The sequence below is a fragment of the Hippopotamus amphibius genome, chromosome 8 (assembly GCF_030028045.1).
Source record: "Hippopotamus amphibius kiboko isolate mHipAmp2 chromosome 8, mHipAmp2.hap2, whole genome shotgun sequence".
NCBI lineage: Eukaryota > Metazoa > Chordata > Mammalia > Artiodactyla > Hippopotamidae > Hippopotamus > Hippopotamus amphibius.
In genome coordinates, this window is record NC_080193.1 from 76,570,455 (window position 1) to 76,595,588 (window position 25,134).

At 45.6% G+C, this 25,134-nt stretch overlaps 1 protein-coding gene across 9 annotated transcripts in view; it reads right to left on the reverse strand.

Annotated features, from left to right (window-relative positions):
- Positions 1-25,134, reverse strand: part of LOC130859023 (DIS3-like exonuclease 2) — a 386,474-nt gene that overhangs the window by 34,551 nt on the left and 326,789 nt on the right. For 8 of the 9 annotated variants that reach the window (XR_009055151.1, XM_057746243.1, XM_057746244.1 and 5 more), the window contains one exon: positions 7,949-8,028. Coding sequence is in view for 8 of the 9 variants with exons in the window: in XM_057746243.1 (XP_057602226.1) it covers positions 7,949-8,028 (80 nt within the window). In the remaining variant the exon portion in view is untranslated. Of the gene's footprint in view, positions 1-4,496; positions 5,137-7,948; positions 8,029-25,134 lie in introns of those variants that run through there. The other variant, XM_057746248.1, reaches the window with a different exon arrangement.

The following is a 25,134-nucleotide window of genomic DNA, read 5'->3' on the forward strand; positions in this document are numbered from 1 at the left end:
TCATCGTGGGGAGGGAATCTTCTGATGCTCCCTTGTCCCACTGTGAACAGACACACGGACACATGCGTCAACCCTGGCCTGAGAAGGATATGACAGCCAGGGCTCAGAACCTCCCAATGAAGGTTCGGGTCACACCACCAGCTAAGCTGCCAAGACTTGCTGAGGTGCTGGCTGAAGGTGAGAAGAATTCTGAATGGACAGTGGAGGAGGGGAGGACCAGCTGGGGCCTCAAGTGCCACTACAGTAATGGAGGTGGTAGTTTGTCCCACTAACGTCTTCCTTCTAAGCTCTTCCTCAGGAACAGAGGCCACCGGAGCCACAGAGAAGCTGCTTCCCACAATTGAGTGGAGAAGTGGATCTGTGCAGGGCAAGGGGTGAGCTGTGGCTGCCACAAGAAGCCGTGTCCAGACAAACGGCCCTGGCCCTCTGGATCTCTGTGCCCAGAGGTGACTGGGCACGGGCAGGGGTCCCGAGGCAGGCCTGCCCCGTAGGACCTGAGAACAGCATGGTGGGCTGACACTCTGCCCGCCCAGCCTCCTATCCCCGTCCCTCTCCTTCACAGGGGCAGGCCAGAATGGGCTTCGGAATCTGCCAGAACTAGAGGAAAATCCAGGCTCTGCTCTTGACCATAGTGTGACCTAGGGCATGTTAACCTCTCTAACTCTCAGTCTTGTTTTATTTTTATTTTATTGTATTTAATCTGTAAAACTGTGAAAGTAATACAACCTCTTTGACTTTTTTTAAATCTGTAAGACTATAAAAATAACATCTATCTTGAATGGTTTTAAAACTAGAAATAACCTGGGTAAGCCAGTGCTGGTGAGTTGCGGGCATTCAGGAGGTGGTAGCTCTTATCACTATTATGCTACACAGATTAGAAACTCTAGAGATCGTGAACAAAGTGTAGCCTTGCAAATAAATTCAGCTTCCGCAAGTGTGCCTGGCATATTTAATACTCTTTATTACTATGCCCCCATCAGGCAAAAAATGGAAGGTGGTGATGTAAATAACTATAATTACTACTGTATTCACAGAGTTAAATCAAAGTTTTGCAGTCTCTTTCTTCTATGCGTTAGTTCTTTAGAATTCATAAACCATCCAAGGAAACAGTTTTCCCTGACATCATGCATAATTTAATCCTCATGATAATCCCACAAAAAATGAAAAGACAGAGAGGTTGGAAAGACAAAGGTTAGACAGCCAGGTTCCCTCTGTAAAAGAATTCAATTGCATCTTCCATCCTCGAGTTGGACTCCCTTTGTTATACAACAACTTCCCACTGACTATCTATTTTACAGTTGGTATATAAAAACAGATGATTGAACTTGGTGTACCCCCAAAGAAATAATTAAAAAAAAAAAAGAATTCAATTGGGTCCTGGGTTAGGCACTAGGGGTACTGAAATGAACAAAACAAGGCCTTGACCTTAAAAGGACTCAGCGTAGAGGAGGTAGGAGACAATAAACCAGTGCCTGAAGTGTGCCGTGATGAGTGCTGAGGCAGAACCAGACAGGCGTGGCACAGGACCGTGGAGAAGGCACTCACCACTTAGCCTTTCGTGATGGTTGTCTGGGGTTGGAATGGCTTCCAGGAAGAAGTAATACTTGGCTGAGAGTGGAAGGGGAAGTAAAGGTTACCCAGATGGGTGTGAGGGGACCGTGGGAAAGAGTGGTGTTCTAGAAACAGGGCATGGCATGGTCACACAGAGACACGAGGCAGACTCGAGGTGGTCTGGCAGGGATGGAATGTGGGGTTGCTGGAGCAGGTGAGTGTCCAGTCACAGAGCTGTCTTCTGGTGATGGGTGCCCAGTCCCTTCTACAAGCCTATAAGCCCCTGTGAGCCACCTGAGTGTTTATTCAGCTCTGCAGTCTCAGTGACTAGTTCTATACTGGTACCCAGCAGAAACTCTCTGTATGCTTGTTGAATGAGTGAGTAATAAGACTCACATTTTTAAAAGTTTATTTAGGGACTTCCCTGGTGGCGTAATGGTTAAGAATCTGTCTGCCAAAGCAGGGGACATGGGCTCAGTCCCTGGTCTGGGAAGATCCCACATGCCATGGAGCAACAAAGCCCATGCGCCACAACCACTGAGCCTGCGCTCTAGAGCCCGTGAACCACAACTATTGAGCCCATGTGCCGCAACTACCAAAGCCCGCACATGTAGAGCCTGGGCTCCACAAGGGAAGCCACTGCAATGAGAAGCCCTCCCACCACAATGAAGAGTAGCCCCTATTCACCAAAACTAGAGAAAGCCCATGCAGCAACAAAGACCCAACACAGCCAATAATAAATAAATAAATAAATTTATTAAAAAAATAAATAAAAAATTAAAAGTTTATTTAGATTTCTGGTTCTGACAAGATGGTAGACTGAACGGATGTGGACCTCTTTCCCAACACAAACACATAGAAAAGATGGATAAGATATACCAAAAGAATAATCTAAATATAGGACTGAGCATGAAAGAATGAAAGGAAAATTCCCAGTTACCTGAAATGAAGAGGAAACTAAGTCAAAGCCATAATCATTACCATAGCAATGGGTGGCTGGGAGTATGAGACCTTGATACAGTTTTGGGGCTAAGGTTTTAATGCCCACAGGAGGGAGAAGACCTGGCTGGGAACTGGAACTGAGAGCCCCACAGAAAGCCTGGGTCCAGAAAGGGCTGGGGTCTTTGAACAGGGACCAGGAAGAGCTTTCTCACAGCCCAGAGGAATGTGTGTATGTGGTGCCAGAGGGGAGGCGCTCCTTTGTGGGATGGGATCCCAAGCCTGTACCACATGTGTGTGTGTGGAGGCTGAATGCACACTACACAGGTTCTGGGAATCCTAAGCCAAGAGGTTAACACCAAACTGGCAAAACCTATGGAACTCCTGGGATCCTGGCGGAATAAACACAAAAGTGATGAAAGGCATACAGGACTCTCACAGTGAACACAATCCCTGCTTCAGATGATCTCCTGATAAAAAAGAATAAAACACATGAGGAAATGAACCTCCATAAAGTCAAGTCAACAGACACCACACATGGGAGAACAGGTACCCTTAGAACTAGGAATAACTCAGCAATCAGAAAGAGGCTATAAAATAAGTATAATCAAAATAACTGGAAGAGATGAAAGGAATAGAAATCACAGTGAAAAACTAGGACAGCAAAAAAGAACAGTAAAAAAAAAAAAAAAAAGCAGGCTAATTTTAAAAAGCTCCAAACAGAACTTCTAAAAATTAAAAATAAAAACTAAACACTCAAATCAGGAAGGGGTATCAAACAGCAGACTATAAAGAGCTACAAGGAGACTAGCAAACTGATGGACGTTTTTGAGGAAGTGCCCCACCAACGCAGCACTGGCACAAAACAAGGAGGAAAAAGAGAGGTAAAAGAATAAGATGGTAGATTTCTAACAGGCGCTCCAAAAGAACAGATTAGGGAGAATAAAAAAGGTAATAGTTAATTTCAAAACGGGAAGAACTACACTGAGTCGTAAGCTCTACAGCTGAATAGTACAGATGAATCTACTCTTAGACAGTAGTAAAATGGTAGAACGTTGAAGGCAAAAATAAGGTCACAAAAGCAACCAGAGTGAAAAGGCACGTAAAGCTCCCTCAGGCTGCAGAGCAGATAGGCTGGAGATCAAAGAACTAAAGACAGGGAGGACATTTTGCAAAGGAGCTCAGCAGTCCAGGTGGTGAGGAGGAGGAGGATGGCGGGGAGGGAGAGCAGGGAGCACTCAGGACAAAGCTCTTTGTCTATGAAGGTGCCACCATCCACGATGTTGCTCCCAGGTTGGAAACAGTCACTTGCCTCAGTACTGCTCCCATAGCTCTCACCTCGTACCCATGAAGAACACGTCACCCCGCAGGCTGCTGCAGTGCAGTCTGCTACCTACACCAACTCCTGGAGGCCATGGACCAGGCCTGATTTATCTTTGTCTCCCTAGCGCCTTGCACGACACACTGTATGGAGTAGGCGCTTAATACATGTTGAACTGAATTCTCATGAATCACCTGATCACCCTTTTAGGCCTGTTCCTTGCTCTATGAAGACATCTCCAAGCCCTAATTTGAGAAACGTGACTTTCAATCAGTTCTGGATGCGCTGGATTTAATATTAAAAGCAGGTGAAGTTTCTGCAACAGAGAAAAAGAAGGTGATCCCCAGATCTATGTGTTGTGACTGGCAGTACCTGTCGGGGAGGTGGGGAGGCAGGGGCCTCACACCTCTTAGATGCAGATTTGAACAGCTTTTGGGAGGCTGACAGAATAATTCAAGGAGAAGAGCTTTACTAATCTGACCTGAGGCACAACAGGGCAGCTTCTTTCCTCTAATGACCTCAGAGCTTTAAGAATGATAACCTGAGAACCATGCCCTCCAGAGTCTAAGCCCCACCAGGATGGACAAGTCCCAGGGCCTGTCCTCCCTGGAGCCCAGAGGCTGAAAGGAGCTTCCTTACGGAGAAGGATATGGGATGACATACAGCCACGGATCAGGGCTACTAGGATGTTCCTGAAAAGGAAGCTGACACGGGTCCAGGGAGTATAAATGCAGAGTGCCTATCATCAGGGCTACTGCATTTGACAGGAAAGACCATTGGGGAGAACTGTCTGAGAACCTCAGTACTTATTCAGAAAAGCTTCTTTGCTGATGGACTGAATTTGGCAGAGATAAACACTAAAACGATTACAAATTACACTGCAGGGAATACCCAGATAAAAGTAGTAGTTTCAAAAATTAATTGTACCAAACTAATATTCAGCTAATTTCTTTAATAGGTAGAACCTCATCTCTCTGCTGCTCTTGCCTTCATGTTACTTGGCTGAGACAACATGGGCCCCTTAGGGCCTGGGGTGGAATCTCCTCATTTCCTAAACACCGATATTGAGCTTCAGGCAGTCGAGGGAATTCTCCCTAAAAGTAAGTAGAGGAACATAGACAGGGACGAGCCTGGGAGAATGGAAAAAGTCACAGCCAAGTTCATGGGTTCTCCATGCTTGACTTCACAGTTCACAGTGGGGAGAGGAGTCTGCCTTTGGACAGAGAGCTCACAGCTGAGGGCTGTCAGAGGTGTGTGCACCAGCCTCTTCTCCACTCAGTATCTGCCAGCTGCAGCCATGGCTCAGGGATGTGGCCCTGCTGGCACTGGGAAAACAGAAGGGAAGTCATGAGATGGTTTTTCTGTTTGGGAGGGAGAGGCAATCAACACTTACTGTGCTGGGCCGTGACAATGTCTTCCCATTCAATCCCCATGACAATCATGCCAGAAGAGTATCATTAGTCCCATTGTTCTTAACAGATGAAGAAATCTGAGGCTCCAGGAGGTTAGAAAATTTCTCCACGGGTTGAGAATGAACCCCAAGACTGCCTCTAAGACGAGCAAGCGAGAACCGTACAGAGGGGCCACGGAGGCATCTGACTGCCATACTTTCCGAGATCATGGCTCCTATCCAGGTTCTTACACAAAGGCTTTCTTTTACAGGTCTTTGGTTTAAAGCTTATCAATACTTACAACTCCTACATTCTCTCCTACACTGCTTAGTCTGATAATATGCTAGGAGTTGGGGATTAGGCCAAGAAACAGAGCGAGGCTATTTTCTCCCATCAGCTTCAAAGACAACATAAGTTGTTGTCACCGGACCTCTGAACTGCTCAGACACGCACTTGAAGCTGGTGCCCTTCTCCCACTGAACAAAAACTCTGCCAATCTTATTTCCAAAGAGCAGAGAGTCAGGCCAGAATTGAATATGTAAACACCCCAAGCTTGATGCCACTGTGTTTCTGCAGCTACAATTTGTTGTGTGAGGGGCTGCCATCCACGTCCAGCTAGCGAGCACCAACCCTGGGAGCTCAGGGCAGTGCTGACAAGGAGGGCTAGTGGCCTACATTTCTCTCACTCCCTAGTGATGCTTGCCCCTGCCGCCAAGGGACTTGCTCAACTCTTCCTGTTAGTCCTTGACCTCAGAGAAGTCTAGCCCTACTTCTCCGCTGAACTAAGCATTATCAGAAGCTGAGATTGTATTTTTGACAGAGTGGCCTAGAAATTCTGGAACTATCTTCCAGAAACAGTGCCACCCAAGAGGAGGAATGATGATGTTAAAGGATGCTTGGTCAACCTTTCCTGAATGATTGATTTGGTGGAAATTGAGGGTACACAATAGCTCACGACAGCATCCTCCTAAAGATAAATTACAAAGAGGAATAATGCCTTGAAAGTAATCTGAATGGAGATTTGGTCATGAAGGTTCCCAGGAACCCACCTTCCACCCATAATATAGCAAGAGTTCTTGAGGAAGATGCGAGTTTCTCTTCTGGAAGGTAATGTATGGTTCCACTGGCATGTGCCTATTTGACCCTTCCACTGGATAAAATTAAATAGTTTGGATAATTAAACAATTAGTCCTCAAGTCCAGGTTGGGACTGTTCTTGTCATCACTGAGGTTTCCAAAAGTAGCAACTTGGGACATCAATTGTCTTTCATCTATTTTCTTCCCTGAGTGAATGTGATAATGTTGACACTGCCTCACACAGATGTGGCAAGTGACCTTGAATGAGTTACTTACATTCCCTAGACCTCAGCTTCTCCAAGTACAACCATAATAAAAGAAAACTCTTCAGGTTATCATGAGAATTAAATGGGATAATAAACATAATGTCCCAGGACTGTGCCTAACACACAGTAGGAGGCCAAAGGTAGCTGCCCTCACCATTCATCACTGTCATGGTCATCATCAGGGTGCACTCCCTCTACCTCACTCATCACCACAGACAAAAACACACAGTCAAAGAGGCAGTCTGTGATGAAGAGAAGAGGTGTATAAAACTACACCAGGTGCCATCCTTCTAATAAGCCCACCAACTTAAACCTCTGTAAGTCCCCAGAAATCCCCCATCTCTAAAATTCCTGAGGTAAGGTGGGGGGGGGGGTGATAAATTGGGGGATTGGGACTGACATATACACACTACTATATATAAAATAGATAACTAACAAGGAACCAGTGTATAGCACATGGAACTCTACTCAAACTCTGTAATGATCTATAAGGGAAAATGATCTAAAAAAGAGTGGATATATGTATACATACAACTGATTCACTTTGCTGTACAGCAGAAACTAACACACATTGTAAATGAACTACAGTCCAATGAAAATTATTTTTAAATGGACTTCCTATGTGGTGTAGTGGTTAAGAATCCGCCTGCCAATGCAGGGCACATGGGTTCAAGCCCTGCTGTGGGAAGATTCCACATGCCGTGGAGCAACTAAGCCCGTGCACCACAACTATTGAACTTGTGCTCTAGAGCCCGTGAGCCACAACAATTGAGCCCATGTGCCATAATTATTGAAGCCCACGCACCTAGAGCCTGTGCTCTGCAACGAGAAGCCACTACAATGAGGAGCCCACGCACCACAATGAAGAGTAGCTCGCCACAACTAGAGAAAGCCTGTGTGCAGCAACGAGGACCCAACACAGTCAATAAATAAAATAAACAAATCAATTAATTAATTAATTAATTTAAAAAAGAAAAAATAATTTTAAAGACATTTAAAAAATACATAAATGAAATTCACAAGGTAGACGATCACAACAAACCTATAAACATAGTGTAGTCGGACCGAACTACAACAAAAGCCGAAGTCGCACGGTGAACCCAATTAGCAAGCACATGATTGGAGATGAAGTGGGGTGGGGGGCGTCTAGGAGAGCTGGAGCCTAGAAAGGAAGGTTTGCTTTGGAATATACTTATGATACATCACACCTGCTCCTACACAAGTATTCAAAGTCCTATATTGAAGAAGAAATCTTTTGTGCCAGTTATTTTCTAGTATGGTCGCAAAAAGTGTGATTCCCTTCCTGACAATCCCTTCGTCAGGGAAGCCCAGTGTAAGGAAGCCTATGGGGGCTACCTCTGCAGAACATGGTGAGGTGACCCTCTTTCCCACAGACTGACTTACTTGTTGCTGTCGCGGTACTCATAGATGTGACATCCTTGAGGCAATCCAGTCTCATGGTCCAGGGTGAAAGCAAGCTTCAGCTGAATAAGGAGAGAAGAGAAACACAAGTTCAGGTAGCATGCTCTACTCATTTTGACAGAGGAAATGAAAAAAACGACAACAGCAGCAACAAGAAAACAAGCGAAATCATACTCCCTCAAGAAGATGTGTTGTGGAGAACCTGGGCCTGCCCCCACTGGGAAGAACCCGCATCCTACAGGGACACTGTTGCCAAGGAGGACTGTTATCAGGACTCACCTTCTTCATTCAGGTGCAAGCGATTTTTTATTAAGCACCTACTTTGTGCCAGACACTGAGCTAGCTGATGGGAAAGAACAGTGAACAGTAGCAGAGAGGATCTTATGGTCTAGTAGGGGAGACAGACATCAATCACATAATCATGCTGATGAATGCAAAAACCTTTTTTTTATGTATTTGAAACTTTAAAATAGTTCTCTGAAGAAAGAAAAAACCTCCCGTTTCTATTTTTTTCCTTTAATAAGAGTTTTATTGAGATATAACTGACATACAATAAACTGCATATATTTAAAGTGTACAATTTGGTATTTTTTTCGTATTAGTCATCTGTTTTATACATATTGATGTATATATGGCACTCCCAGTCTCTCAGTTCATCCCACCCCAACCCCCCTGTTTTCCCCCCTTGGTGTCCATATGTTTGTTCTCTACATCTGTGTCTCTATTTCCGCCTTGCAAACCGGTTGATCTGTATCATTTTTCTATAGTCCACATAAATGTGTTAATATACGATATTTGATTTTCTCTTTCTGACTCACTTCACTCGGTATGACAGTCTCTAGGTCCATCCATGTCTCTAAAAATGTCCCAATAAAAATGTCCCAGTTTCATTGCTTTTTACAATTGAGTAATATTCCACTGTATATATGTACCACATCTTTTTTCTCCATTCATCTGTCGATGGACATTTAGGTTGCTTCCATGTCCTGGCTATTGTAAATAGTGCTGCAGTGAACACTGGGGTGCACGCGTCCTTTTGAATTATGGTTTTCTCTGGGTATATGCCCAATAGTGGGATTGCTGGCTCATATGGTAATTCTATTTTTAGTTTTTTAAGGAACCTTCATACTTTTCTCCATAGTGGCTGTATCAATTTACATTCCCACCAACAGTGTAGGAGGGTTCCCTTTTCTCCACACCCTCTCCAGCATTTACTGTTTGTCGATTTCCTGATGATGCCCATTCTAACCGGTGTGAGGTGATACCTCATTGTAGTTTTGATTTGCATTTCTCTAATAATTAGTGATGTTGAGGAGCTTTTCATGTGCCTCTTGGCCATCCATATGTCCTCTTTGGAGAAATGCCTGTTTAGGTCTTCTGCTCATTTTTTGATTGCGTTGTTTGTCTTTTTGATATTGAGCTGGATGAACTGTTTATATATTTTGGAGAATAATCCTTTGTTTGTTGATTCATTCACAAATATTTTCTCCCATTCTGAGGATTGTCTTTTTGTCTTATTTATAATTTCCTTTGCTGTGCAAAAGCTTTTAAGTTTCATTAGGTCCCACTTGTTTATTTTTGTTTTTATTTCCATTACTCTAGGAGGTGGGTCAAAAAAGATCTTGCTGTGATTTATGTCAAAGAGTGTTCTTCCTATGTTTTCCTCTAAGAGTTTTATAGTGTCTGGCCTTACATTTAGGTCTTTAATCCATTTGGAGTTTATTTTTGTGTATGGTGTTAGGGAGTGTTCTAATTTCATTCTTCTTACATGTAGCTGTCCAGTTTTCCCAGCACCACTTATTGAAGAGACTGTCTTTTTGTCCCATGTTTCTAAAGAAGTAAATAACCTGACCTAGACTGGGAAAGTGCGAAGAAGGAGACCATGGAAGGATGGATGGGGAGAGAAGAGGGCCCTCCCCGTCAGGGAGCATAACATGTATAGAGTCCTTGGTACAGGAGCTGCAGGAACTGAAGAATGGATACAGAGGAAATGCTGGGCAATGATGCTGGAAAGGAAGGCCAGGGCAGGGTACACAGGACCTTCACAGACACATTAGAGTTTTTGGCCTTTACTTTACTAGCAAAGGAAAGCCTTTGACATGGTTTAAGGAAGGGGTGCATGACATGACCAAAGTTAAGCTTTAGCAGGATCCCTCTGGCTACTGTATAGAGAACAGACTGTACGGGAGAGAGCAGAAGTAGGAGCCCCATGGGAGGCTACTGAGTAGTGCAGGTGAGCAGTGATGGGGGCTGGGATAAGAGGGCAGGTGGGCAAGATGGAGAGAAGCGGACAATTGAGATCTCAAGTAAATTTTTTAGAAGTAGAATCGATAGAGTATGATGAAGGATTTGGTGTGGAGAGTGGCGAGGATAGAAAAGAAGAAATCAAGGATGGTTCAAAGTTTTCATTTAACAACCAAGCAGGTGGCAGTTCCAGTGCTAAGCAAGAAGACTGAATGTGGGGATGGGTAGAAGTCAGAAGTCTGGTTTTGGACAGGTTACTTTTTTTTTTTTTTTTTTTTTTGCTGTGCCATATGACATGCGGCATTTTAGTATCCCAACCAGGGATTGAACCCGTGCCCCCTGCAGCCCTGCAATGGGAGCGGAGTCTTAATCACTGGACTGCCAGGGAAGTCCTGGACACGTTAACTCTGAGGCGCTCATTAGCTTTTTCTGATTAGGGAAGATGAAGAACAAGGATTCCAAGGGGAGTGCTCAGGTGTTGCTGGGAAGCCAGAGCTCAGAGAGTTGTGTGTGTCCTGCTAAAGCCCAGCTGGCTATGGCAGCTCTAACATCTCCAAATGCAGGGCCATTTACTAGATTTACAAATTCACGGGGTTTAAAAATCACCAGGGAGGGAATTCCCTGGAGGTCCAGGGACTCTGTGCTTCACTTTGGTGGCCCAGGTTCAATACCTGGTTGGGGAACTAAGATCCTGCAAGCCGCAGGGCGAGGCCAAACAAACAAAAAATTAAAAAGTAAAATCATCAGAGAAATTTTAATTAAAATTAACTGCACATTAGGAGGATACATTATTATAATTTTTTTTTAACTGCAAGGCTGTTAACACAACTAATGATCTACATCATTAGATATTGGATGATTTTTCTCTTCCTCAGGTGGAAACGAGCTTGTAGGAATGGCCTGTCCTCTCACTGACCCAGATGAAAATACAAAAACAGAAACAAGCCCTTTCTTTACCATTGTGGAGCCAGGAACTTCAAGCGAAAGGCATGTTTTCCCCACAGAGCATTGCTTGGATCTTCCCAGCCCTCTTTCAGTAAAACAGAAAATAATTATTTTAAAATATCTGTTAATTACAACCCTTTTTTCTTTACTTCTCTCTTTGTAGCTAAGGTAAAGCCTATATTCATTTAGTCCATTTCAAAGACTGCACTGCTTAGAAATTTTCAAATCCTTCAATTCAGTGATTCAAGTTATGAATTATGGCTTAGAAAAATGGCTTAGGAAAAGTGGTTTTTTGTTTTTTTGTTATTTGTTTTTTTTTGCAAAACTGTTCATCTCAGTATTATTTATTGGAAAGAGTCTAAAAAAAACAGCAATAGTAAAATGGTTAAATAAAACATTCTACAGTCACATGCAGAATAGCATGCAGCTGTTAAACTGTTTATGAAGAATTTTTATTAACCTGGGAAAATATTTGGGTTAGATGAAAAGCAGGATGCATACTTGATTATATTAAAAAAAACTACATAGAAAAAGAAAAGAGAATGCATAGAAGAATGGAAGGAACGATATCAAAATGGCAACAGTGATTGCTTTACTTTCTTTGCATTTTCCACAGTCTTTATGAGAAGCATGAGATATAAGCTGTTGTCCTTAGTCGTGGAGGAATTACGAAAAACTTCGTTTCTGGGGGATTCTTAAGGTCAAGAAACTATATGCACACTCATTCAACAATAAGGTGAGTAGAGGTGGTGATGGGGACAGGGAGAGAGGAAATGGGGACAGAAGAGCACTTATTTATTGAATGGAGAACTCATATTTATTGAATGCCTACCAAGTAAAGGCTTTCCTTTATCCGACCACAACCACTTGGTTTTTTGTTTTGTTTATGTTTTTGGGTTTTGGGGGGGCCATGCTGCACAGCTTGCGGGCTCTTAGTTCCCTGGCCAGGGACTGAACCAGGCCTCAGGCCGTGAAAGCATGGAGTCCTAACCACTGGACTGCCAGGGAATTCCTCCATGACCGCAACCATTTGAATTCGGTATTACTACTTCTTTTTTACACGTGAGGAACTTGAGGCGGAAAAAGGTGAAGTAATTTGTCCAAACCATGATTAGAATTTCAACCAGAATCTATGTTCTTTCCACCTTACCAAAATTATAGGACTTGGTGATGGCCTGGATATAAACTCTGTGAGAGAGGGAGGAGTCAAAGATACTGTCCTAGGTTCTTTGCCTTGGACAGCAGGGTAGATGCTTCCTGTGATAAGGAGGAACAGCAGGGGAGGGAGGGAGATTTTAAGGTGCCTGAGAGGTATTTTAGTGGAGATGACCAGTAGGCAGCTGTATAAACAATTCTGAATTTTATAAGTAAGACTGTAAGCTGGAGGTACAAGCTTGGGAACATCTGGATGTGAAGTAAGATGACAACTGAAGTCACTGGAGTGGATGAGATTGTCCCAAGAGAGTATGTTGAGTAAAAATGAGGTTTTTTTGATAGAACAGCTATATTTAAGAGCTGGACGATGGAGACTGAGAAGGGGTAGCCATGGAGGTTTTTTTTTTTTTTTTTAAGAACTTTTATTGAGATACAGTTAACAGACAATAAACTGCATATATTTAGAGTGTACAATTTGGTATCCCAATCTCCCAATTCATTCCCCCCCAACCCTCCCCGCTTTCCCCCCTTGGTGGCCATATGTTTGTTCTCTACATCTGTGTCTCTATTTCCGCCTTGCAAACTAGTTGATTTGTACCATTTTTCTATAGTCCACATAAATGTGTTAATATACGATATTTGATTTTCTCTTTCTGACTCACTTCACTCTGTATGACAGTCTCTAGGTCCATCCATGTCTCTACAAATGTCCCAGTTTCATTGCTTTTTACAGCTGAGTAATATTCCATTGTATATATGTACCACACCTTTTTTCTCCATTCATCTGTTGATGGACATTTAGGTTGCTTCCATGTCCTGGCTATTGTAAATAGTGCTGCAGTGAACATTGGAGTGGGTGTGTCTTTTTGAATTATGGTGTTCACTGGGTATATGCCCAGCAGTGGGATTGCTGGGTCCTATGGTAACTCTACTTTTAGTTTTGCAAGGAGCCTCCACACTGTTCTCCATAGTGGCTGTATCAATTTACATTCCCACTAACAGTGCAAGAGCGTTCCCTTTTCTCCACACCCTCTCCAGCATTTACTGTTTGTCGATTTCCTGATGATGCCCATTCTAACCGGTGTGAGGTGATACCTCATTGTAGTTTTGATTTGCATTTCTCTAATAATTAGTGATGTTGAGCAGCTTTTCATGTGCCTCTTGGCCATCCGTATGTCTTCTTTGGAGAAATGCCTATTTAGGTTTTCTGCTCATTTTTTGATTGCGTTGTTTGTCTTTTTGATATTGAGCTGGATGAACTGCTTATATATTTTGGAGATTAATCCTTTGTTTGTTGATTCATTTGCAAATATTTTCTCCCACTCTGAGGGTTGTCTTTTCGTCTTGCTTATAGCTTCCTTTGCTGTGCAGAAGCTTTGAAGTTTCATTAGGTCCCACTTGTTTATTTTTGTTTTTATTTCCATTACTCTAGGGGGTGGATCAAAAGATCTTGCTGTTATTTACGTCGAAGAGTGTTCTTCCTATGTTTAGCCATGGAGTTTTGAGTTATGATGCTACAGGAGCCAAGGCGGGAACATGTCTTAAGAAGGGAGTAGTCAGCAGCATCAGCTCCTTCTAAGAGGTCAAGTAAGAGAGGAACAAGCATCCAAACAAAGAATCCGTTTGCTTTAGCAACGAGAACTCTCAGGAGAGTGGTGGGAGCGGAGATCAGGATGTGATGGACTGAAAAATGAGTAGAACGTGAGGACATGGGGATCATGAGTGTTAACTTTTTGCAAATTAGAGAGTGGTAGGGAAGAGCCAAGATGAATGGAATGGAATGGGATCAGATAATAGGACGTGGGATTGAAGGAGAGTGTACTGTAAGATGACAGAGACTTGTTTAAGTGCTGATAGAAGGCACTATAGAGGGAGGGGTTGAAGACACAGGAGAGAGATAAGTGAAGAGTCGAGGTGTCTGAGATGACAGGAGGGATTGGAATCTAGCACACAAGTGGAAGACTCTTTCTCCACTGCAGCAGTAGGGAAGGCAGGGTGGGGATGAAGATCTATCTATGGATTTTGTAGGGGAGATGGAGGAATGATGGTGACTGGGAATGTTCCAGCCTGATTATTGTTCTTTTCTAAGAAGTAGGAGGACAAATTATCTGCAAAGAATGGAGGATTTGGTGAGGGAAGGGATGGAAGTTGGAGAAATATGATGAAAGTTTGAAATTGCTTCTTTGAAGAATAGGAAAAAACAGCTCACCAGGGAGGAGCATGAGGATTGCCAGGGGGCACTGAGGGTCTAGTGGAGGCCACGGGATCTGAGGTTACCATAGCAACCATCTGTCCAGCTGATTTTTTTCTAGCAACCTAGACATCAGCATGAAGAAAGTTAGGTTGGTACAGAGCTGAGCACTTGTCAGAAAGGTCTGAGGGAAGAGTAGGTTTGAGGGATGGAGGGAGAAGAGGTACAATACTGGCAGCAGATGGATCAGGGCCTCTATGGGGGAACAGGGAGGAAATAAAAATGGAAGGGACTGATTGGAAGAAAACAGAAGAGTCTGGTGAAAGATGTCTTAGACGGAGCTAATGTTTTTTGAGTACATCTTGTGTCCTAGGCACCACTCATGCGTGACTTTATTTAATCCTCCCAACAGCCCTGCAAGGTTGGTTCCTATCCTTATGTTACAGCGGAGTTTAAGTAAATTAGCAAGTAAGTGGCAGAAGTGAAGTGTGGTCCATGTTGCTAACCACTGGGCTACACGGGCCTCTGAGCTGTCCATGAGGTCAAGGGGAGGATCTGTGGGAGTGGCCAGGTGAGGGAGTGGGAGGGGCTGGAGGCCGTGCTCAGAGAGTAGGCCATATCTGATCTTGGAGATGTAACAGTCCATCACAAGAGTCAAGGAGAAGTCAAGAAATGGAGAGTCAGAGGTTGGGGGGGTGTTGGGGGAGCATATCACCCTCCTTCACTCAGGGGGATACGCTCTTTCCTAGATAAGCCAATCCACAAAGCATGTCCCTGCAGGTGTGCAGGTATGTTGGGAGTGGGTGTAGGCACCTACTATGTGCACAGTTCAATACGTGAATGAATCAGTCCAACTGGTCCTTACAGCAGACGTTAAGTGCATGTCCAGCAGTCATTTCCTCCTTCCCAACAGTACTCTAGTTTCATTCAGCTATATGCCCTCCCACCCCAGGCCAGAGGGTTCAGGGGGAAGCAGATCCAATCTCCAGGGCTGGGCATGGCAATTCTAAGGTAACCTCATACACCTCTCAGTAACTGATCGGGAACCCAAGCCAGTCAGTGCACTGCACTTCCTGGCTCTAGGAAATGGTTCAGGAATGGACATGTGATCCAGCAGAGGCCAATGTTTGCTGGGTGCTTCTGGGCATGAGGGCCAGAGCTGCTGCAACTTGCTTGCTACCAGCCTGAGAATGAAGCCAACTCACAAAAGCCCTGCAGAAGAGCAGAGCCAGGGCCTCGACAGAGCCGTGCCTAGTCTGTGCCAGCCTTCCGGGCCTTGGCTGCTCTTCTGTAATTGCTCCCGAGGACACCGACACACTCCACTCCCCTGGCTCTGCTCTCTCTAATCCACTCACCACAACACAGCTGAGTCATCCTTCTAAACACAAGCCTGATGACACTTCCCTCTGCGAGGACCTTTGATGGCTTCCTGCTGCCTATATGTCGGAAATACAGAAATGAATTAAGCCCAGTCCAGGCCCTCTGGGGGTTGGTTGCCCGCATGAGCAAATACGGACTGTGACCAAGGGACGGCTGGGGTGGCAAGTGCCGAGGAGGGTGTGCCAACCAGGGAGGACCTCAGGGCAGAGGATGGGAGTCTTAAAGGAGAAACACGAGTCGGCCAGACAGGGAAGAGTGCCCTGGCCTCCTCCTGCTGCAAAGCTCCGTGCTCCTCCTACAGGGCACAGCTCGCTCTGAGTCTGGACTGCTGGGTCCTTCCTTGTGCCACAACTGCTTCTGGGGAAGCCCTTCCTGTCTCTCTCAGCAAGATCCCACATACCCTTTGAGATTCTCTCTGTCAAAGTGGGTTTCTTATTATTCGCTCCTCTGGTAACTGGAGGTAGGGCTGCTCTCCCCAGTGAGTCCAATGGTTCAGGGTGGGTAGCTTCACCAGGTACCCTGGACACTCAGTGCCCTTATCTCTGTCCATAGCAGGTGCCCAAAGCATGTCGCTAGGCTGAATTGCAGAGTAGAGATTTAGAGCATCTTGTTTACCTGTCAGCAACTAACTGCTTCAGTCATTTAATTTACAGACACAGAATCACGTCCCCTGCAGGCTCCTGAAGTTACCCAATTTCATCAGAGTTTGTAACTCCTCTTGCTTCTGTGAAGAGATTCTGCTGGACATGTGTGCCCCCCACCCCAGTCACTGTGCCACCAGACTACAAGCAGTGGCTCAAATCCTCTCGGTGCCCAGGGGCTCCCAACTTGCCAGTGCCTTTTATGAGACATGCAGTCCTTCACTCAACAATATTTACTGACTATATCCCATGAGCCTAGTGTGGCAAAGAAACAGGCAGGCCTATAGGCTGCCATCTGTGCCAGTGCTGGCTCCATTCAAGGCATGCAGGGGTCCATCTATGAAACAGTGGCCTGCAAGGATGACAGCTACTCTGAGACTTCACAAAGTCCGGCTTTCCTTTTCCAGAGGCAGCTGCCATGTCAAGCAGAAGAGCCCGCTATGAGTCGACTTTCTCCGTGGGAGGACAGTTTCCAACTGTACAACATTCCTGGTACTGGGTTAGCAGGGAAGGCAGCAGAGGGTCCACGAGGCAGTAACAAGGCTGCTCTGTCAGCCTCCACCAGCAGAGGAAGGAGGCTTTTAAATGGGCCTAGTTAGAGATGAGGCTTTCCTCTGGACAAAGGACAAGCCAATCTCTCTCAAGCAGGAAAGAGAAGAGCCTTCTGCTTTCAGGGGCTCAGCTAGATCACAGAGGAGGGCAGGCCCTGGGCAGCTAGAGTGTGAGACTCTTGCTGGGACCCCTTCTGACCTAGCACTCCTACCTCAGGGTGGATCCCAGGGAAACCGGCATTGTGGGTGAGCTGATGGAGCTGGGGTGAGTGGAAGGGGCTAGAGGCCTTCCCCACAGGCCGTGGGAACGGGGAGTACAGGCTCTGTTGGGGTTGCTGGGCCTGCAAAAGATCCTCCGTCAGCCCCTCTGGGTCTAGGGTGGGAGAGGGTGGCAAGGGAGGCAACAGAGCTATCCTCCCAGCTGGTGACAGCAGGTGAGCAATAAGAATGACCGACTCAGGACTAAAGAAGGCTTCCTCAGAGTTCTTAGACATTGCTTGAGGAAGAGCCTTTAGGTGAACCTAAGGGGAAGAATGAACGCTCCAGGCTAAGCAGCAGAGAGGTCCATGGAGTCACTTAATATAACCGTTACTGGAAACGTGAGCTTACTTTGTCAGCCCAGCAAAGCCAATGGGCCAGATTACATTCAGAAAAATAACTGAAAAAGAGTAATGGGATGGGACAGGAAAGGCGGCTGAGGGTGGCCTGCTAGATGTTCCCCTGGGCTAATGAGCAAACTGGTCTTCAATCTGCTCAGGCGCACAGCTGGCTTTCCCAAACAGCCACGTTCCTGGAGAACATACACACAGGCCACTTGGTACCAAACTCCATCAGCTAAGTAATACCAGCTCAGAGCCTTTGGTGCTTTTGAAAACGCTGGCCTAAACTTGGAAGGCTAAGAGATGTGTTAAGAAGTTTAGGAATTGTCTGTCTCGTCTACAACAGCTCCAAGATGACCTCTGACGGGTAACTGACTCTCATTCTGGCCACAGCCTGGACAGCACTCGCAGGCTGGGCAGAAGAGAATAGTTTCCCTCTCTGCAGGCTGCTCCGTGACCAAATGGGGTGACCTCCATGACCCAGCTCCGAGTTCCTCTCACAGGAACTGTGTAATGAGAGAGGTAGCTGGTGAAAGCAGAGTGCTGGTTCTGTGGCCAGCATTGCTCTAGTTCAAACCAACATGGATTCTCCAGGAGGACTGCGAGCTTGCTTCAATCTGCTAGCTATTAGGACCAAGGTTCAAACGCAGGTCAAGGAGCATGCTGGGAAGCCTCCAGCCTCTCCATGGCCGACTCTTCCCCTCACAGTTAACTGGTCTTGCAGGGTGTCCAACTCTTCCTTAAGCCGAAAGTGGCAAATCCCATCACAGTTCAAATATCTCAGGTACACCACTTATGGCATACTTAAAAAGAACAGAAAAGTTACTTCTACCTGAGCCTTGGTTTTGCAATCGAAAAATCTTATTAGAAGGAAATCTTCACATTCTCTGAGGAGATCTTTAGTTTTTCTTCTTTAGTTTTCGTTGTTTGGTTTGGACTTCCTAAGCATTATTTCTTTTTTTCCATCTCCTCTCTGCTTTCTTTATAAGACAAAGATGCTGTGGACTTGGCTTTCGCTTGGTGCACAGCGATTCTATGGCAATGTATTAAGTTTCTTTCTCCTAAGTCCACTGAAGTCTTTTTGGACTTGGAGAGAGCTTTTTAAGAAAGAACTTGCTCATTCAGCAGGATTTTCCTCCCACCCCAAGCTCTGGTTCTGACCTGGAAAAAATAAGAGTGAGAAAGAGCAAGAGAATCCTGCAGTCCTGACGCTCAACGGCACAAACCACAAAAAAGAACGTTGCTCCAGTAACGTAATCATGGCGATTTCTGGCACCTTGGTCTTTCAAGAAAAATACATCCATCTGCTGGCACAGGGACCCATCAAACTAAATCCTGTTCAGCATGGAGTTCCCGATTCATTAGTGTTGGAAAGTCTATAGCGAGGCTGGCCGCTCCCACTGGATGACGCCTCCCTGCAGCGCCGTCTGTAAACCTCACAGCTGTGTTTTCACTTAAGGCCACTTCTCCTGACTCCATTGCACCTTGTTCCAGAGGTTCGTTCTATCCTCATTAAGGTTAAAAATGACAGGTCAAGGATTCTTCAGTGCTGAAGTTTTACTTGCTCAGAAGAAAAGCTGCCTGTCTCCAGAGCTGTGGTCGACCCACAGGGAACGCTGCTCTTTAGTCAGGAGTTGCAGAGGCCAACCTGGTTGGTTCACCCTGGGTCTGCCTCAGTCAACAAGCCAGGCCCGGGAGAGAAGAGCCTCGACTCCTCCTGCCCGCCTGTCTGAGGGTCACTTCACTGCTCACCAGCAAGGCCAGGCCAGTAGAGCTCTGCTGGCTGTGGCCCCGCAGCACCTCTGCCTTTATCACCGGATGAGACCAGCACAGAAGAGCTCATTCCCCTTCCCAGCGCCTATGTTAGCAGAACAGGTGTTCCCTTGCCCCAGCTTTCCTGATCGGGCCTTCCCTGCTCACTGGGCCACGTTTTTGCCTCTCAAATTCCTGAGAAATATGACAACGGGGAATACAAAGCATGGTGAGCAAGTCTGCATGTGTCACATGCAGTCAGAGGCAGGGATGGTGCAACCAGTGTGCTCGACCCACTCACAGCAGGAGCATTCTTAAGGATTTTCATGGCCAAAGAGGGTGACTTGTGCTGGGACATGACCAGACCAGAACCATCTCTGCTCAGAGCTTTAGGGCTCAGGCCAACCACTCTTCAGACACTGGAGTTGCCCAAAGCTGCTTCCACAGGGCGGTGCCCATGCTGACTGTGGGGACTGCACATGGCCCCTCCACATGCATGGAGGTGGCAGTGCGTCTTGGAGAGAGACTGTCCAGGTCCCTTGGCATTTAGAATGTATTAGTTCTGCAGCCTAGCCATCTACTTTCTAAAGATTGTGGTCCTGCCCCCAAACAGTGGAGAACGTCCCCCTGCCAGAGCCTCCCACTTTAGCGTCTCTGCCATGTAGTTTCTATCAGATACACAGTGGACAGAAGGGAAACATGTCAGAAGCAGCCTAAGTAGCAGGTTATCTGCTCACTCAGGCAGGTGGTCCAAGCTTCGTCCTGGAGTCAAGTTAGGCTACAGAGAAGTGACATCTGTAGATGACATGAGCGTGCTCACTACTTTACTTGCTTTCCTCAAGCTGTGCTTTATATTTCAACTTTCACCCAAGTTTGTTTTAAGAAACAGCCTTATAACACCTCCTTCTTCATTGGCCAGAAATGTAAAATCTGTCCACTATAACACTTAATGCCCCAGGTATCAAGCCTCAGGTGAGAAACTGCTTTTAGTGCTAGGAAAAGTATCCCTCGACTTTCAATGAGATTTGTTATAAGAAATAACCTTATGTAATCTGTCTCTTCTTCACAAAGCAGGAAGCTACTTCTGTATTTCTGATACTGAAATCAGAAAGTATGATGCCTAGTCATAGGAATTATAGATGTCCTATTACTTCTGCCTCTTATCCTTGGTTCTGATTTTCTGTCTCTCTTTCTATGCATTCATTTTACTGTTTATTTCCTTTGTTGTAAGTCTCCTCAAGTCCTTTTTGGAAACTGATGAGAATATACATAAATAAAATAAGGTTCTTCGAAATGTAAGCCAAACATACATAAAAATATGAGATCCAGGCAAGTTTGAATACAACCTGATAAAACAATGATCATGACGGTAGTATTCAGTTCATGGAAGAAAGAAAACGGGACATTCTCACACAAGCCTCAGAGCCAGTGATCAAGCTGGCTCTATTCTTGAAAAAACAGGAGAGAACAGAATGATCTTCCAGGGAATTGGCCTCAGTTTCCAGGACTTGAGGAGTTGAAGGAGTTATATAACCCCAAGCTGGGAGCCAGCAGCTCTGGCCTTGTCTCTGTTCTTCCCCAGACTCCAGGGTGCTGTGGGGTTCTGATGGCCTTAGCCTTCCCACCTGTACAATGGAGCTGAGTTCCTGTACGGTCATCCCTGTGGTTTGTTTTGCAGATGAATGTGAGGTTTACTGGAAGAAAGCATCCATAATAAGTCCCTGCTATATCTGTCAGAAGAGAAGCTCTGAAGGTTTTAAGAGGACCAGTGCTCACATCTTTAGATGTTTTAATGAGAAAGAGGTGGCAGTGAAGAATTCCCCTGCATAATGCTGTCTTATGTAGCCAAGAGCAACTGTCGAAGTTCATGACTTGATTCCATGCCCACTGTGTTTCCTTCCTCCCAGACGAGGCCAAATGTCTGGACAACATATTCCAGGACAACATTCTAAGGTCCTTTCTGGTTCTGGGGCAGCCAATCTGCCCCACTGTCCTGCTCCTGCAGCCAGCCTTCAACCTGCAGCATGGGCTTGTTTACTAGCACCTCCTGGCAAAAGATCACTGTCCACGGCCATCCAGTCACAAAATGCCTACTGATCTGACACTGCTTACTGGATTGCTCAGAACAATCCGGAAGGGACGCCTAGGAGGCCATACCTGGGGTTACTGGAGGTTCCTATTCTCATCCAAAATAATTATTAGTGTCTTAGCCTTTTCCTTTCTGAACAATATATCAATCTAATAGGTACTATCCCAACCACAGTGAAAACCAAAGAACATATGGGTATTGTGAACTTTAAAGAAAATACAGAAAGAAGCTTATAGCTAAGATGAAATACAAAGATCAAAAAAATTCAAGAGGTTAGAAGAGGATATTAGAAATGGCTGGAATCCAGCAACAAGGAAAATGAAAAAAAATTCTATTTGCCTTGCTAACCGAAACATCAGCTTTGGTAATAGAGAATCCTTGGATAATCTCGCATAGTTGAAAATCATTTAAGAAACTAGACACAATGTTAAATGTTAAAAAAATAAGTTTCACAATAATCTTAGGGGAACATTTTCATTAAGCAGAAATTTGTTTTCCCTCCAACCTTTGTATAATCTCTCTAGGGGCTCTGGGCTGGAATTCAGGGCACAGTCAGAGGCTCTCACAGTCTGCAGGGACCTTGGGGACCCTCTAGAATAACTGCCCATAGCACTGGACAAGTTTTCTTTCTAGCACTCTTAAGAGTTCATGCTTTTGCTGCGACCCTCCTGCCTGGGACAGAGGTCTTACTATACCAGAAAGGAGCTCATTTCACTCGTGAGTGGGTATAGCTATAAACAAAAAGCAACACTGTAGAGAAGTAAAGGGTATAGACACTTCAGGCTGGTTTCAAATCCTGGCTTTACTTCCTATGAGCTACACGACCCCAGGAAAGTTACCTTACCTCTTTATACCTCAGTTTCCTCCTCTGTAAAATGGGGACAAAAATGGGGACAATAATAACAACCTACTTCATAGGGTTGTTAAGAAAATTAAATGATGGAAAACACATTAGAACAGTACCTGGCTATGGGAAACACTCAATAAATGTCCCTGATGTCCTAAAGCTTAGGGTTATTTCTTATACTGAGTCAAGTTCAAATTTAAAAGAGGGCACACTGGAACAAGCTGACTGGGTGGGACTCAACAGTTCCAGATGTGATCACTCTAAAACCCAGGCATTTCCACAATAATAGGGTTCAAGTTCTTAACTGGAGCGATATTTGGGAAGCCACTTCTCTGTATGCAGGACACACAGCAGGAGGGCACTCCACAGGAGGACACACACTTTAAAGCACCCCCAGCTGCTTCAGCAGCCCTGCCAGCACTTGTGGCGGCTCGGTGGCCGTGCTGCTGTGGGCTCATCCATCACAGGGCAGCCCTACTGTATCCTCAGGTGACCAGGTCCCCTGGGCTGCTTCCCACTGAAGCAGCGGGCAAGGAGGCTGCGGTGCCCCTACATGAGGCTCACTCCTCAAAAGAAAAGCCAAGGCCCTGCCAGGTTGGCAGATGTGCCTCAACATGGAGGCTGCCCAGCACCTCTGCACCGGCAACAACTTGTCTGTTAATCTCTGCTTGGGAAAGGAACAGGCCGCAACGACCTGCTAGAGCATGGCAGAGGGCTGGCTTCTGACAGTCCGGATATGGGAAAATTGCCTCTATCGTGGTCTGATTCTTCTCATTTATTCTCAAGTGGAAACACATCTCCAGCTGTATATTTGTTTAACTATCATACTGTCCAACTAGATTGCAAGCTCCAATAGAGAAATCCCAATCGATTACTGATTTTGGTCTCCACAAACCTTTATTAAAAAAGAACTTCTAGGTGATGTAGGGCCCTGCAATAAGCAGCAGAAATAAGAGGTTCTGTATTCAACCAGACACGGCACCAAGAACTTCACGTGCACAGGTACTATCATTGCCATTTTAAAGGTGAGGAAACTGAGGTGCAGAGAGGTTAAGTCACTTGCCTACCCAAGGTCAGGCGATATAGTAATCAACACTTGGCAGACCTGGAAATAGAACCCAAAGCCACCTAATTACGGTTTGGGCACTTCCCACTGGGCCACACTTGCTATTTCTTCGTCTATAAAGAGGGCACCAAGTTGGAAGCTGGGGGCTCCAATAATTTACTTCTCTCCTCCAGATTCCAGCAGATGTAGGAGTGTCCGTCTCTCAGGGCTCGCTGGCAAAGAGCTGACTGAAGAACAGCTGGAATTTAAGGCAAAGTCTCCTCAGTGAGAGGCCGCGCAGACTCCCCACCCAGCTTCAGGTGGAGAAGCTGGATTGGAGGAGCGGGACGCCCGGGTGAGCCCCCAGAGGCAGGGACCTGCCGGCAGACTGGAGGTGCCAGGTGAGCCCACTCAGCTGAGAGCAAGTGAGGGAAAGATGTGGGCTGGCTCTGCTTTTCCAATTCAGCACACCTGCCCTCTGGTTGACATGGCTCAGTCACACAGTCCGTTAGTAAGAAGAGCAGAACTACAGCCAAGGGCTTGTTACGCTCAGGGTTTATAGAAGGCTAAAAGAAGAAATGCCAGTCAGCTAGTCAAAATACTGGGCAGCAGGAATAAAAACAGGATAAAACAAAAGCAACAACAACAAAAACTAAGATTAATATAGGATCTATTAATATCCTACTGAAGAAATGTGTTGGGGACCCGTAGAGCCAGTTTCTGTTACATAGGCCATGGGTCTCTGTCCATGACATCATCTGTGAAGTGAAAGCCTCAGAAGAGATACTGTCTTGGGCTCCTTCTGGCCATGAACTTTATAATTCTGTGGGCAAGTATGTGCTAAACACACTCCTTATGCTGTTCAGCACCATGCCAGGCACCCTGGGAAGCACAGGGGAAAAGGACAGTCTAGGCTGGCAGAGATGACTAAGTCACACTGACTCCAGCACTTCTGGAGCTCAGAGAAGGATCTGGAAGAGTGGCCGCATGGAACAGATGAGGCCTGTGAGTCTGGCAGAACAGCGAGGATTTGAAAGACACAGATGGGAGATTCCAGGTAACGGGAAAAAACAAGACTTTAGCTCTCTTTGGGCACAGACTGCACGGGTCACATCCTTCACTGTAGCTGCAAGAGTCTTTGACAAAGTAGGCACTCAAGAAATAATTGTTGAAAGAATAAATGACCCAAACCAGAGAAATAAGAATAAATATGCTCTGTTCTGTGAATATGTACAAGATTGATCTGACTACAAAGCAGAGGGTACAATTTGGGAACAGATAAAATCACATCGACGATGGTAACAAAAATGAATAAGCACAGCAAATCTTTCTGTGCTAATAAGCACGTTAACTGTGTTCTCTCAGTGGCTCTCTCAACAACCCCATAGGGTGGGTGCTGTTAACATTCCTACTTTACAGCTGGTGACATGAAGGCTCATATATGTTGGGAAGCTTGGCCCAGGTAATGCAACTGCAGCCCTGGGACTGGAGCCCAGGGGCCCTGACTCTCAGTTCAATACTTCCCACAAGACAACAGAGCCTCATATTACATGTGACAGAGGTTAAATCCTGGACCCTCTTCTAGTGTAGTGTGTGTTCCCCTCCTAGGCCGCCTGTAGCTTTGTGATGTGGACTGCTTTCTGATAGCAAGCAACTCCTGAGCCGAGACCTGGCCTTTTCCCAGGTGCAATGCTGGCATCCCACGCAGGTGAATTAAACAACCTGCTTT